The sequence below is a fragment of the Drosophila novamexicana genome, unplaced genomic scaffold (genome assembly GCF_003285875.2).
Source record: "Drosophila novamexicana strain 15010-1031.04,08,12 unplaced genomic scaffold, DnovRS2.1 tig00004560-arrow-pilon, whole genome shotgun sequence".
Classification (NCBI taxonomy): Eukaryota; Metazoa; Arthropoda; class Insecta; order Diptera; family Drosophilidae; genus Drosophila; species Drosophila novamexicana.
Window position 1 is genome coordinate 493302 of NW_020825054.1, and position 14116 is coordinate 507417.

General features: G+C 38.3%; 1 protein-coding gene and 2 non-coding genes across 5 annotated transcripts; all 3 read left to right on the forward strand.

Moving 5' to 3' along the window:
* The first annotated feature begins 1782 nt into the window (after positions 1 to 1782).
* Positions 1783 to 12787, forward strand: LOC115770628 (extended synaptotagmin-2). 3 transcript variants are annotated; one of them, XM_030715974.1, is made up of 11 exons: positions 1797 to 1919; positions 2850 to 2921; positions 5559 to 6075; positions 6642 to 7193; positions 7448 to 7618; positions 9536 to 9621; positions 9873 to 9921; positions 10253 to 10429; positions 10497 to 10919; positions 11486 to 11980; positions 12420 to 12787. In XM_030715974.1, the coding sequence occupies exons 2-11, from the start codon at positions 2914 to 2916 to the stop codon at positions 12507 to 12509; spliced, it is 2568 nt and encodes an 855-aa protein (XP_030571834.1). In that variant the 5' UTR covers positions 1797 to 1919; positions 2850 to 2913; the 3' UTR covers positions 12510 to 12787. The 3 variants fall into 3 exon arrangements, with proteins under 3 accessions (XP_030571833.1, XP_030571834.1, XP_030571832.1); XM_030715972.1 differs by lacking the exon at positions 9536 to 9621 and adding an exon at positions 7855 to 7940 and having other exon boundaries at positions 1798 to 1919; XM_030715973.1 differs by lacking the exons at positions 10497 to 10919; positions 11486 to 11980; positions 12420 to 12787 and adding an exon at positions 8262 to 8359 and having other exon boundaries at positions 1783 to 1919; positions 10253 to 10335.
* Positions 12110 to 12216, forward strand: LOC115770964. Its single transcript, XR_004018909.1, has one exon. It is a non-coding gene; the product is annotated as a U6 spliceosomal RNA (small nuclear RNA).
* A 627-nt stretch (positions 12788 to 13414) lies between the features above and the next one.
* Positions 13415 to 13521, forward strand: LOC115770965. The gene has a single exon (XR_004018910.1). It is a non-coding gene; the product is annotated as a U6 spliceosomal RNA (small nuclear RNA).
* The last annotated feature ends 595 nt before the right edge of the window (positions 13522 to 14116 follow it).

Below are 14116 nucleotides of genomic sequence, written 5' to 3' on the forward strand. Positions count from 1 at the left end.
CAATTGATGTTGTTGCAGGTTCTTATAGCGTGTTGGCCATGCTGTCTCTGATTCGTTGTGCGGGGCGACAATCAATGGGCAAACATCAAAGTTTATTGTTCAATCACGACATCAGTTCCAGTGCACAGTTCAAAGTTGAAAGCCCCAGCGCTCATTATGCATACGCCGCGTGTTCCGGGTCGAACTACTGAAAACTAAATCAAGCCGTAGCAAATCAAATATTAATAAAGCAATTAAATCACAATACATGCAACGAGCATTGCAGATGAGCGCGTGGCACGTGTGACAGCATGAATTTTAATATTCATTTAAATAATTGTGATTTTGTAAAGAGTCCAAGAGAAACAGAAGATAGTCGTGCACTATGAATATATATGAATATACACTAGATCTGAGAGAACCTATAGAGTATATATTAAACTAGAAGATTCGTGAAATTAATGTGATTCATTATTTTCTCATCGATTCCTTCCTTAAGGGATATAGAAACAGGTCTGACACACATACATATATGTATTTACTGGATGTCATGTTCATGAAGTCATGAGAAAACAAACGTGATTAAACAACTTCCCGTTGGTTCCTTCCATAATTTGCAGGCGCTAATTTAAGGACCCGTAGCATGCAGGACATTCTGTGCAAGCGCACAAGGCAAATTACTGGCAAATTTTAAATTCCCGAGGAGCGGAATTTGATGCAACATTTTCCAAGCATTTGTTGGGCATTTGCCAGGCATAGCCTGCAGCTGCAGCAACAGCAGCAACAATAACAACAACAACAATGTGTGTCCTTCAACAACAAGAGCTGCTTTGCCCTACCTTTTTTACCTTCCTGACAGGCACACAATGTGCAGCAACGTGTGCGTGTCTGCGCGTGTCGGTGTGTCTGTGTGGGGCGGTGTTGAAGGCCACATTAAAGTCGGCCCAGCTGATATGCATCTGATATGCGCTTTTTGCGTTGGCGCGTTGTTTACCTTTTAATCTGCGCTGGCGGGCATTAAAAATGCGTATGCCACGATTATTACACATACGTCACGTGTTACGCGCACATTTGTTATTTATGAAAATGGTTCGTTCCCGTTGCTTAAGCCTGCAGCTTAATAACGGATGCTCCCGTCGCAAGTCGAAATTAGCTAAGGGATGCCAGCACAGCACAGGATCCGCACCTATGCCCATCGCAAATAGAAACAATTAACAATTAACATTCGACCCGGCTGCTGTCTGCATAGTTACCTAATGATTACACTGCGCAACAAATAAGCTATGCTTGTATTAACTGTGTATAGCAATTAAATTGAGTTATGTAAACTATTTACACTTGGAAACAAAATATGTTGTTAAACGATTTTATAAAAATAACTTATGTGATTACATGCTGTTTAAAAAACAATAAAGAGCAGCACATGCCTCAAATTTTAAATTATAAATTTAAAATATTTTTTTTAATTCGATAAATTAGAATAGACACCTATGCTCAATGAAAAATATAAAATTGAAGTGGATTTCTTTTTTTAAGCAAGTTTTTGAGCATTTTATTAACTGTTGTCAAACAAAAGGCAGCTTTTATAAACTCAAAAATCAAAAAGGTTATTTGTTGTGTTAACCAGTGTAGCCTAGTCTACCCAGGCTGCGTCTAGCCCATGGCGGCAGAGAAGCTACACAACTGAGACTCGCATCACCCGGCTGCTGTGCGAAGCTTTGGCTCAACGAAAAAAGCTTTCACTCAAAGCCCAAAATCTACTAGTGGCTGCCGCTCAAAATTTCAGTTCAGTTTTCAAAACGTCGCCGTCGACGCAAAGTCGTCAAACGCGTCGCGCAATCTACAAAAAATAAAAATTGCCAAGAGCGCAGTTTAAAAAAAAAATAAGTAAATAAAAAACAACATTCAAATTCGTATAGAACTTATAAAGTTTTGTTTGGGTGCGTACATAATTTTGTAATTTGTGTTGTTGTTTCTTAATGCGTTATCATAATCCGGTTTCAAAAACACACTCAACGAATGTATTGTGTTAATTTGTTGTAATTGTTGCTGTTTGAAGAACGAATGAAAATTAGAACTTGATAAAAATACACAAATTGTATTCCATATTGGCAAGTTTGTATATACTCTATGGCACATAAGAATTTGAGATACTCGCATGCATGTATCTTAGTGCGTATTTATGGGTGTTTGCGTGCGTGCTTGTGTGTATTCGAAATGAAACCATTTTGATACGTGCTCATTTATAAATCCTTAAATATGCAAACAGATTGTTGAAATACGTAATTGATTACCAATTGCAACATGAAATTCCAATTTGTAAAATTATATCTAATTCAAAAAAAATAGTTCTAAGACCTCAAAGAACATGTGAAAATATTTCTGTATTAAAAATAGCTCGTTTTCATACTAATTTTTATAAGAGGGCACGAATCATGTGCCATGGATTTTATACATGATTCAAGCGATTTCTTAGAAACTCATAGCCGAACCCCTATTTAAGCTATAATATTTTGCTTATCATATATAATGGATTTATAGGCCACACATACCTAAACTTTATACTATATTTAAAAGACTTTCTTACGTTTATTACTCAACTAGAAAATATTTTGAAAAAATTCGTTGCCTTATTTAAATAAAAAAATTAAATTTAAATCATTCTTCTTTTATCTATTAAAAATTTCTCGAATTTCTCCACATAAAATATTTTGTATCTTTGGCTTATATTAAATTTAAATTATTTTTGCAATAAAAGTTCTCATTTTTTAGTTAATTGGGCTGAATTACATTTGATTTATTTGTTGACATACAACATTATTAATTATAAATTTGTATTTATGTTTATTTTCTAAACTTTCAACTTCCAGCACACACAAATTGCAAATACACAACCGCAACACTAAGAAGAAGAACGCACTATAGCAACAAACAATGCTGAGGTGATTTATTTATTTTAACCCTAGTTAGTTTCTTATAATATTCACAATCATCTATTATTCACCATAAAAACAATTCGAGCGGGTCACGCCTATATAATATAACAAAAAATAAAGGAAATACAAATAGTTTATTAAAACTACAACAACAGCAATCAGAAGACGACGTCATTCTATAAAAACGCAGACCGACTTACAGAGAGAGAGAGAGAGAGAGAGAGAGGCAGAGCGAAAGAGAATGAGAACGCGAAGAAGCAACAAATATGCGAATAGTCGTTAGGCAGGTTCAAGTTCTTGACAATTGAATGCCAATTGGGCAGCTTTTGGAGGTAGCCCGCGTTAAAGTTATGTCAGACTTGACTCTCTCTCACCCTCTCTGTTTTGTTTGTTTTTGTTTGCCAGACTTTGATGGCACTCAACAGGTGCCCAGAGCCCCAAAACAAATTACCACAGGCCCCATGACAAATGTGGCACCTAGCGAGCCACTTGAATGAAATGTGAAACAAGGCGGAATGAAACGAACTTGGCAATTGAAGCTTTGACGACGCCTAGCTACCGTATAAAATATTTAACAGGGGGCTAGGAGCCACCCTCGCAAAAACTGAACTCAATGTTAAATCGTTACGACAAAAGCTCTTTTCAATTTGATAAAAATCCCATTTAAAAAGTTGAGACAGTGACCAAAGTTGATTCTTTGAATATTTTACACAATGCACATCATTTAACTTTTCCAAATAGGCCCAACAAAACACGACGCCTGTGGGCGTGGCCGCGGTAAAACTCAAATGAATAACACAAACAAAACAACAAAACGAGAACAAAAAGTCAACACGAGGCGCCAGCAACGTCAAGAAATTTAAGAGCCCAAGGGCCTTCAAATATGAGTGGTTTAATTTCTGATGTTACGATTGTTCGATTCCTGTCCCTTGGGTTCTTAGAAATTCATAATATTCGAATGTACCTAAAAAGTCGAACAGTCTAGGATTTGTACCCGCTTACTTATTTTAAACAATTATTATACGTTCTTTTATTCCGGCTAATGCTTTACGGTCCAAATTTTAGTAAAATTTAATAAGGAGTTAATTTTGATACTGTCTGACAGGACTTTATGTTAATATGGCAACGCCGCAATGTTAAGTTATCGATAGATTGTAAAGCTTTGAAATAAATGTTTATTGCAAGCTGCATTTTGTTGATAAAAAAATTAAAATTTAATTAATTTTAATGTTAATGTAATTAATCTATATATATAAAATTGTTTGTCCTGACTGATTGATTGTCTGATTGGTAATCAACGCGCAACCGTAAAAGCTAGGAAGCTGGAATGTTTACTGTAGTTACTTTATGTGATGAAGGTTCATGCCAAGACGGGGTTTTCGGGAAATTCGACACGCATGTGTGAGCTTCTTTGTTTACCATCCGATCGCCCTCAAACTAATTTTACATCTTTCATTTTAGATCTTTGTTAAAATTAATTTGTGGGGTGTTTTACACTTTTCGAAAAATCCCTTCCTCCTTGGTGGATGGGAATCAAAGATTTAGTGGGCGACGTTTCGCGCTTAAATGAATTTCCAAAGATCAATATGAAAAATCATTTAAGACGTGTCTCAATGATTTTAGGTTTAAGTTTTGTCCGATTTGCATCAAACTTCATTCAAAAACATTCTCAAAGATCTTTGTCAAAATTCATCTGATGGGGATTTGGAACTTTTTGAAAAATCCATCCCTCCTTGATGGAAATGTAGGTCAAAGATTTGGTGGGTGATATTTCGTGTTCAAATTTATTTTCTAAGGTCTATACGTAGATAGACATGTTTCACATTTTTCGCAAAATCAAAGCTTCCTCTGTAGAAAATTAAATTCTAAGATTTTTGTGGTGAAGTTTCAAGTTTGGTCCGATTTGCATCAAACCTATTTTCAAAACTCTACATAATTTTCAAAGATCTTTGAGCTAAATTATTTATAACGTTCTTGAGTTCAAATGCTGGTCAAATGTTTTAGAAACGAAAGAGTATTCTTTAACTTTTAGACTCTCCCCGCAATGCTAACATAAGCGGAAACCGTTGATTTCAACAATTTGTTCTTTATTCGATGCACTTATAACAAATTTTTAAATAGGAATGGAGTTTATTCCACGGGCGTGTACTTAGCAATATCTAACATTTTTAGACATTTATTCAATGCATCTTAATGAGGGCAACCCCCAAACTCAAACTCAGTTCAGATTATGTTACGAACAGCATGGCAACGTCAAGGTACTCGCTGGCTGTGGGCTCAACAGGTGCTTGGTATAGTTGCCGCTTGCCACATGCCACTTGACAGTTGGCAGTTGCCAGTTGAAAGTGGCACAGAAATTGTGTTAATTTGCTTGGCCCACGCGACGTATGAGTAATACGTGACCATATAATAGAAAATGCCAGCCAGGTAAACACAAATTGCGTACGAAAACAACATTTTAGCCGGCAACAAGTTTACTGCACTCTCCATAGACCCACATCCCATGATGACATCATCGGCTGGGGCCGTGCTTTGCCGGCTGTGCTAATGAATCAGCTGCCTTCATTTAAGCTAATATAATTGACAACAACAATTTTAATGATTATAATAATAGCTATTATTTTATTTCTCTCATTATTCCAGCGATAAGAACGCAGCTGAGTCGAGCACGCCTCTGGCCGATTTCATTGTGCCGCCGGATCCGGAGCGGGTGGAGGAGCCAATCGTGCCGCTGGCACAGCTGCCCAAAATGACTGAAACGACCGCATTGCCCCCAATTGCCACGCCCACGGCAACACCAACAGCCACAGGCACAGGCACAGCGACACCAACGACTGCAAATGGCAACACAGCTGTGGCCAGGAGCCGCTCCAGCGATGAGGACGGCATCTTTTCGGTGCTCTACTCGGTAGGCAAGAAGGTGGCCATTGTGGGCTCCATATATCTGGTCGGATATATGGGCTGGTCTGTGGCCTGGCTTATAACGCCTGTGATTTTGTCCGTGGCCCGCGATCAACTGGCGAAGACTTCAGCGAAGAAACGCGACATTGCCAAGGCATCGGCGCTGGCCTCCGAGAAGGATGTAATCTTGGCGCGCATCGACGAGCTGCCCGCCTGGGTATACTTTCCCGATGTTGAACGCGCCGAGTGGTTAAATAAGGTAAGCTAGCTCTAGCCTAACCAAACTTAGCACTCATCTATAGATTTGTATCATGTTTGGATAAAATATTTAAGTTTCAGACACTGAAAATTTCCATTTAAATTATTTCTGCTGTTGAAAATTGATCCCCAGATTAATATTAAATTTTAATTTAATTTATAGTTGTTTACTAACTATTTCAATACTTCTAACCTTGTAGATAATATTAGTAGTAGTAGTAGTAGACATCTGCCCATATAGTATATATATGCTTGATCAGTATCAACAGTCGAGTTGACATAGCCATGTCCGTCAATCCGTTCGTCCGACTGTTTTTATGTAAGCCGTCTGGTTTACATGAGAGTCTAGTAAAGCTATCGTTATGAAACGTTGCGTAGGTCCATACTTTTCAACATCGGATACCCATATCATAAACCTCTATAGGAAGAATCGGTCGAAAAATTCATTTTTTTATGGAAAATTGTTATGTTTATTTCACGTACTTAATTTAGTTTATAAACAAAAATAATAATTATTCACATTTGCTTATGAACTATTTCGGAAAACACTTTTTATCTTCACAACAGATTCTGAAGCAGGTGTGGCCCAATGCCAACCATTTTGCCCGCTCCCTGGTCAAGGAGACGATTGAGCCAAATGTGGCATTGGCCCTGTCGCAGTACAAGATGCACGGCTTTCGCTTCGATCGGATCATATTGGGCACAATACCGCCGCGCATTGGTGGCGTGAAGATCTACGATAAGAACGTGGACCGAAATGAGATTATAATGGACCTGGACTTATTTTATGCCAGCGATTGCGATATTAACTTCTACCTGGGTGGCATGAAGGGCGGCATTAAGGATTTCCAGATACACGGCTGGGTGCGCGTTGTGATGAAGCCCCTGATACGCTCCATGCCGCTAGTTGGCGGACTCCAGATATTTTTCCTAAACAATCCCAACATTGATTTCAATCTGGTGGGTGTGATTGACTTTATGGACATGCCCGGACTCTCCGATCTGTTGCGTCGCATCATTGTCGAGCAGATTGGCAATGTGATGGTGCTGCCTAACAAGCTGCCGATATCCCTCAGCGAGGAGGTCTCCGCTGTGGCGCTCAAAATGCCCGAGCCTGAGGTGGGTCACAAAAATTATATCTGCATATATATATTCACATATAAATATATATATCTATCCGATAGACTGACATACTGATGTTTAAAGCCCTAGATACTAGATATTTGAATAATACCGAGTTTTTGGAAAAATTTTTTATTTGATCGGCTTTAAACTCATTTTCAACAATCCTTATGAAATTTCATAGGTCCTTCAACCGAGCAAAATCGGCGAATATTTAATCGTTTATAAAATTATAAATATTTTTAATACAGGGTCTGTTGCGTATACACGTCGTGGAAGCAAAGAATCTGATGAAGAAGGACATCAGTGTGCTCGGCAAGGGCAAATCGGATCCGTACGCCATTATCAATGTGGGCGCACAGGAGTTCAGGACGCAGATCATTGATAATAATGTGAATCCCAAGTGGGATTATTGGTGTGAGGTACGTAGGCTGGCTGCCATGAAACTGCCGTGACAGCGTTGCTTTTTGTAGTCTGTTGTTGCCGTTGCCCATCGATTGCTGCATGCTACAAAACACACGCACACAAACACACACCCAATACCCATGAATTTTATATGCCGTAGAATTTTCGTTTTCAAATTCATTTTTAATTTCCATGCATATTTCTTGACATTATGTACTCGTATTTTGTTTGTGCGTCTCGTGCCTGCCACTAGGCGCCAGTTTTTATTGAAATGGGTCAATGGGTCGACATACTATTGAAGGACTCGGATGATTCCAAAAAAGACGAGAACCTCGGCAGGTAAGCTATAAATTTTACTAAAAAAAAAAAACAAGATATCACTGGGTACGGCTCACCACGTTCAGTTGGCACTCAACTAACGCTACCCTATCCGATTTCCCATCCTCCCGAATTCACGGTACATCTTATGTGAGTAATATCAGTAATATATATGTTGGCTACCGTGTTGTACTAATGCATGCTTTGTTCTAACTCTGAATAGGATTATACGTTTTGCTCTTGCTGTCAAGTTTAGCCAATGCTCTCTCTCCCTCTCTCTTTATCTCTACCTATCTATTTCTCTGTCTTTCTATTTGAACTTAAACACAATTGTTTTTCTAGGCGTGTATTTTTACCACCATCAACCACTTGGTTGGTTTTTCTTTGTGGGACTATGATCAAAGTATGCCAGGCGTACAGGCCGATGATGTATTGGGCAGGTTGTATTGCGGCATGAGGCTGCATTGTTATTTAATTCTTTTTGATTGCCGTTTTTAGTTTCAGTTATGTTCCATCTTGTTTGCAAGTTATGCCTCCTAATAAACTAAGTACTAAATATAATTCATTAACTAATCAGACAAATGACTGTGATTTGACGTTTTAACTATGATTCAAAATGAAGTGAATCAATAAAGGAAAAAACCCAAATGTTTATTGTAAAGCGCGTTATCATCACGATAAACATTTACCATGAACTTTGACTGGCTCAGCAGCAATATGCAGTGGTCGCTCGCATATTACAATGCTTCGATTTTAGATCATTTTTATTTAAAAACGATTTAATAAGAAATTATGAACATAATTTACATATTTATATATTTTCTCTGGGGCTTGAAGGTGATGAACATTTCTAATTGCTTAAAGCTATAATTTCCAACTATTCACTGGCCCATAGCTTGCATTACGTTTATCATTATCCTGTCAATGTACTGTCAAGATTTTATGCAAAGGTGGCAACGGCACATGACCAAGTTGCCAGGATACTTTTGGATGAATTGTAAAGCTCATGGCTAGTTTTTAATAAACTAAGTTCGGTGCTGCCATATGCGAATTTTGGTGCCTTGTGCAATTTTTAGCTGTCTGCGGAATGTTAACAATAAGATGAGTTGACAAGAACATTTAAATAAAATATAATGTTCAAGAGTTTTTAATGATATGTTTGTTTGATGCCGTGACTACCTCAACTAAGAATTTCTGGAAACAGCATACATTTCCTTTTATTTGCTTTCGTTCATCTAAGTCATGACTGCATTTTCTCATTCGTCAAACAGGGCCTGATGACAGTGTCAGACATCAAATTGCAAACGCTTTTTTGACATGTTAGTGATATAGCTTTTAAATAAACAAAAACTGACCGCTAAACGCAACTGCTGAACACCAATACTAAATACTAAATAATACTAAAAAATACTAACTTTGCATGCGCCGAAACACTCACTCACAGCGAGCTGGAGCACCCTGTACTGAACACTGCATGCCCTGAAGTGTAGTTGATGTAGATTGATTGACTTGAATTAATGCCACTGTACATAATACATACTACTTGAGTTGCCCAACCCGCTCAATACTAACAGTATTAATACAATATCTTCCATCTATTTATCTGAACGGATAAGGCTGTGGTTGAGGTCTCACAACGTGCCATACTCGTGCTTAGGCTCTTTGATTGGGATCGTACAAGTGATGACGAGTCGCTCGGCAGGTTAGGCAATCGTTTGCACAACAACATCAATGAGTATCCGACAGAAAAACAAAAACACATCCAAAACAATACTTTATCCACTGAGCCCAAGCAGACTACACAATTCTCACAGTACTCAATCCCCAAACAGTTTTTCCACTTTTGGCTCCACTTTTGGCCCGAGGTCCGCTTAACACTTAACAAGAATTTTAAGTTATAAAATTTTAAAAATAATTTATACTAAATATAATTGTTATTTCAATCGCCTGCAGAGCCTCCATCGATATATCCAGCGTTATCAAGAAGGGCGTTCTAGATACTGTAAGTATTATTTAGTATAAGCTGACAGCAGAGTAATAATGTCTTAGCTCAGCACTTAGAGGAAAGCTGAATATTCCATAGTAAGCTGAAATTATGGAATTCCATCTACACGGGTGGAAAATGCGTGATTACGCAATATCAAACTCCTAGATGACTTGTTCTCTATGTTTTGGGCGGAATAAAAGTCAGAGCGAAGATTTTATTTTTCTGCATCAACTTCCGTTTTTGTTTCACTCATTTCACAAATCCACCACCTAGGTTGGAAGAGTGGAATGACAATTTAAGGGCAATACAAAGATTTTCGATTAAAAGGCTATTCATTCTTCCACAGTGGCTTACTCTAGAAGATGCCAAGCATGGCGATCTGCATGTACGTCTGCAATGGTATAAGCTGACCGCCGACCCGAATGATCTGCAGCAAATATTATTGGAAACGCAACTGCTGCGTGTGACGACCATGAGTTCGGCTGTGCTAAGCGTTTTCATTGACTCGGCCAGGCATCTGAAGGTACATAATATCACTCATTTGGCTGTCAATCGGAATCTTTTAATAATTGCCTTTAAATCCTAAACAGCAAGCACGTTCCAACTCCAAGCCCGATCCCTATTTGGTTTGCAGCGTCAATAAACAGAAGAAACAGACTGCAATGATCCTGCGCGACGATTCGCCCGTCTGGGAGCAGGGCTTCACCTTCCTGGTGAACAATCCGGACAACGAGTGCCTGAACATTAAGATCTACGATCAGAAGACAGGCAACGATATCGGCCAATATACCTACACACTGAGCACTCTGCTCAAACAGTTCAACATGGAAGTCATACAGCAACCCTTCCAACTGCAAAAATCTGGGCCCGAATCAAAACTATATATGTCACTATCTCTGCGCATTCTGAAGGCTGGCGAAATCGTTAAGGAATCCGAATCCTTGGAGCAGGGGGCAGCCCTGCAACGCAGCACCTCCTCCGAAGTGCCAGTACTGTCTTCTCAATTATCGAAGGTAATCAAATCTTTAAAATATATATACAGTCGGCGTACAAGCATAATCATTCTAAATGCGCCACTCGCCATGATAATGCATAGAGAACTGTTGCATGAAAATATTACATTTTTCATCCGATCTGTTTCCTTCTCATTTACAAAGATCATGAATCAAAATATTATATTGTCTTTGGGCCACAGGGTCTTTCGTAGTCGAGCACACTCTAGTGCAGCATTCCCGCTTGTATCTAATTGGAAATTGCCGTAACTTTCAATCATAATTTTTATCCTGCATAATTTTGTTTTGAAGTTGCAAAAATCGTGCGAAAATGAATTAATTCATTTGGTTTAATCGCATTTCCCTATCCCACTCATTGACCGCAGTCAGTCAATTAGTCTTAATTAGGATTTGGGACATCGATTTTTAGTATAATTATATGCAATCATAACAGATAGAAATGTTTGTCAACAGCAACAACAAAATATGCATACCTAGATCTAACCACACTGTCCACCACCTCACCACCTCCTCAACATCTCCATCTGGTACCTGTTTAATCCGTTATTGTTTCGGCCATTTCTTAGGACGATCAAGCGAAGAGCAAACGTCTTTCCGCAGAGTCACCGATTAGCGAGGAGGAGGCCGTCAAGAGTGCGCCATTGATCCCGGCATCCGCATCGCTGGAGAAGCCAATTAGCGAGGTGGTCAGCTCGGTGCTGACACATCGTATGCCCGAGACGACCTCAACTGCTGGGGAGCATGGGCTGGGTCGCATACAGCTGTCCATCACGTACTCGGCTCAGCGCCAGAAGCTCGATGTGACCATACACAAGATAATGAATATACCGTTGCGTGACCCTAGTAGCATACCGGACCCATATGTTAAGCTGTATTTGCTACCTGGTCGCAGCAAGGAGTCTAAGCGCAAGACCAGCATCATCAAGGACAACTGCAATCCCGTCTACGATGCATCCTTTGAGTACCTCATCTCGATTGCCGAGCTGAGGCACACGGCACTCGAGGTTACCGTCTGCACACAGAAGGGGTTCCTATCCAGCGGCAGTCCCATCATTGGCATGGTGAGTGAGCAGGTCAAAAACCAACCCCTAGTTGCATACCTGAGCGTGCCAACAGCCGCTCGCTTGTAATTACCAACAGCTTCTTTGGCCACAACTGCATTTATATAGTTGATTATTTGGTCTACATTCGTTCTTGCTTCGGCAGAACATATACTAAAATTGGAACGATACAGAGAAGATTAGCATGGCCCCTGCGCAAGGATGACACGCAAAATCGTGAAGCGTTCCACATTTTTTTGTATAAAAATACCTTTGCCAAGGGCATTATTATTTTCTCCTTAAATTTGTAATGCCTTAAAGGCGACTTCTCCGACCACATAAAGTATAGCATGTTTGTATTTTCAATCAGTATATAGGGTATGCAATCTTAGGCTCTCCAAAAAAACATTTGTTTGTGTTTTTGTTTTCAACTAATTTTCTATGGATTGTTCTTTTGCAGCTTAAATTACCTTTGGATGACAGCGAGATTACAACGCCCGCTGGCCTAAAGTCCTGGTTTGATCTGCAGCCAGAGCTGAAGCACGAGTGAATCAGCTGGGAAAATTTGAATTATTCATCAGGAATCTCCGTCAGTAGAATCTGAACTGAACATTTGTCATTGTTTTGTATTTAATTTGTGTATAAAAGTGAATTGTATTTATGACTCTCTTAAGCAAAACTGGTTGGCCTTTCAACACTAGAACCAAAACTCTCTTAGTCGTGCCTCTGAATCTGTATTTTCTATTGTAGTTTAAGTAAATCGGACAATTTGTGTTTACAACTGTAATTAATGTCTTTAACAAATAAATATAATTTCATATTCAAAAATTAACATAAGTTACTGATGTTACCGGAAAATATCAATTTTTTTTTATTACCGCGCATCCAGTAAACGTGGGCAGACTATTTTTGGATATATCTTTAGAGGATCTCATCAAAACCAATATACTTAAAATTTCTGTCAGGGTGTGCGTAGAACAAAAAAGTGAAGCAAATTTCTAAATTTTAGAAAAAAAAAAACAAAACTTGCGTAAAAACGGCTTTCTCCTTTTTCCCCTATGTGCGATTAGATTTTTTTCAAAGCGTGTTCGTTGATTTTATGCTTATATATTTATAAACAGATTTAAGAGCCAAAGTGTTCTTAATAAATCAGGAAGCGAACAAAAATAATTTTTTCCACAAAAATTTAAATTCTTTAATCAAAATCGCGTGCTCGTTGTGCCAGCTATTAATAATTACTTTGGTTTGACTGAATTTCATTTTAACACATTCTTTAAATATTCCATGACAAGCTGAATACATGTCAAAGCAACGACACCGCGATTAGCGTATACATAAACCAATGTGAAACAGACAACAGATGTCGCTTTGTTCAATTTGCTGGTGTGCTTATAATTCCCAACTGCGTATTGGGCCAGAGCTGCATTTATATAGCTGATTTTTTGGTCTACATTCGTTCTTGCTTCGGCAGAACATATACTAAAATTGGAACGATACAGAGAAGATTAGCATGGCCCCTGCGCAAGGATGACACGCAAAATCGTGAAGCGTTCCACATTTTTTTGCAGCACCCACCCCCCGCCTTACCCACGCTTTAGCTTTATGTACATTAATCCCAATTTTCTAATACTCTTTTAGTTGTTTTTTTGTTGCCGTCGCCATTTATTTTAGCATAGAAATTTGGTATTTATTTTGAATATATAGACATTTTTTTATTGGTTGGACATGCATAATGAGTTTGTTTTGTGTTCGTATTCTATATATAATTTATACTTTTCGCTGTTCCTCATTTTTTATACATAATAATTATGTTTTCTTTTGTTTTGCCTTAAGGCTGACACAATTTAAAATTTTCAACACAGTTACTTTAAATTTATTTTCTCTTGTACATACGTATATATATATATATTTAGATATTCATACATATATTCATAATTGTTTATCAATTAGTTGCAATTGTTGTTGGACACCACATTCATTTGTTGGGTTATCTGATAGCCTTTCAGGCCATCTAAAGAGCTGTATAGCTCGATAGTTTCTTGACTTGAAATCGGCACGGAACTGAAGGATGAATAGCGCTTCGTTTTGTAACGATCTTCTTTAATTAGTTTTGTTTTTCACATACCTAATTAGTATAAAAATTCATATGTATGCTTT

What these genes read in the sequence shown, in the direction of transcription:
- LOC115770628 (XM_030715974.1), top strand. An exon ending in AGTGGGATTATTGGTGTGAG is followed by an intron (nt 7,619 to 9,535) that starts GTACGTAGGCTG and finishes TGAACGGATAAG; the next exon opens with GCTGTGGTTGAGGTCTCACA. An exon ending in AGAAGGGCGTTCTAGATACT is followed by an intron (nt 9,922 to 10,252) that starts GTAAGTATTATT and finishes ATTCTTCCACAG; the next exon opens with TGGCTTACTCTAGAAGATGC.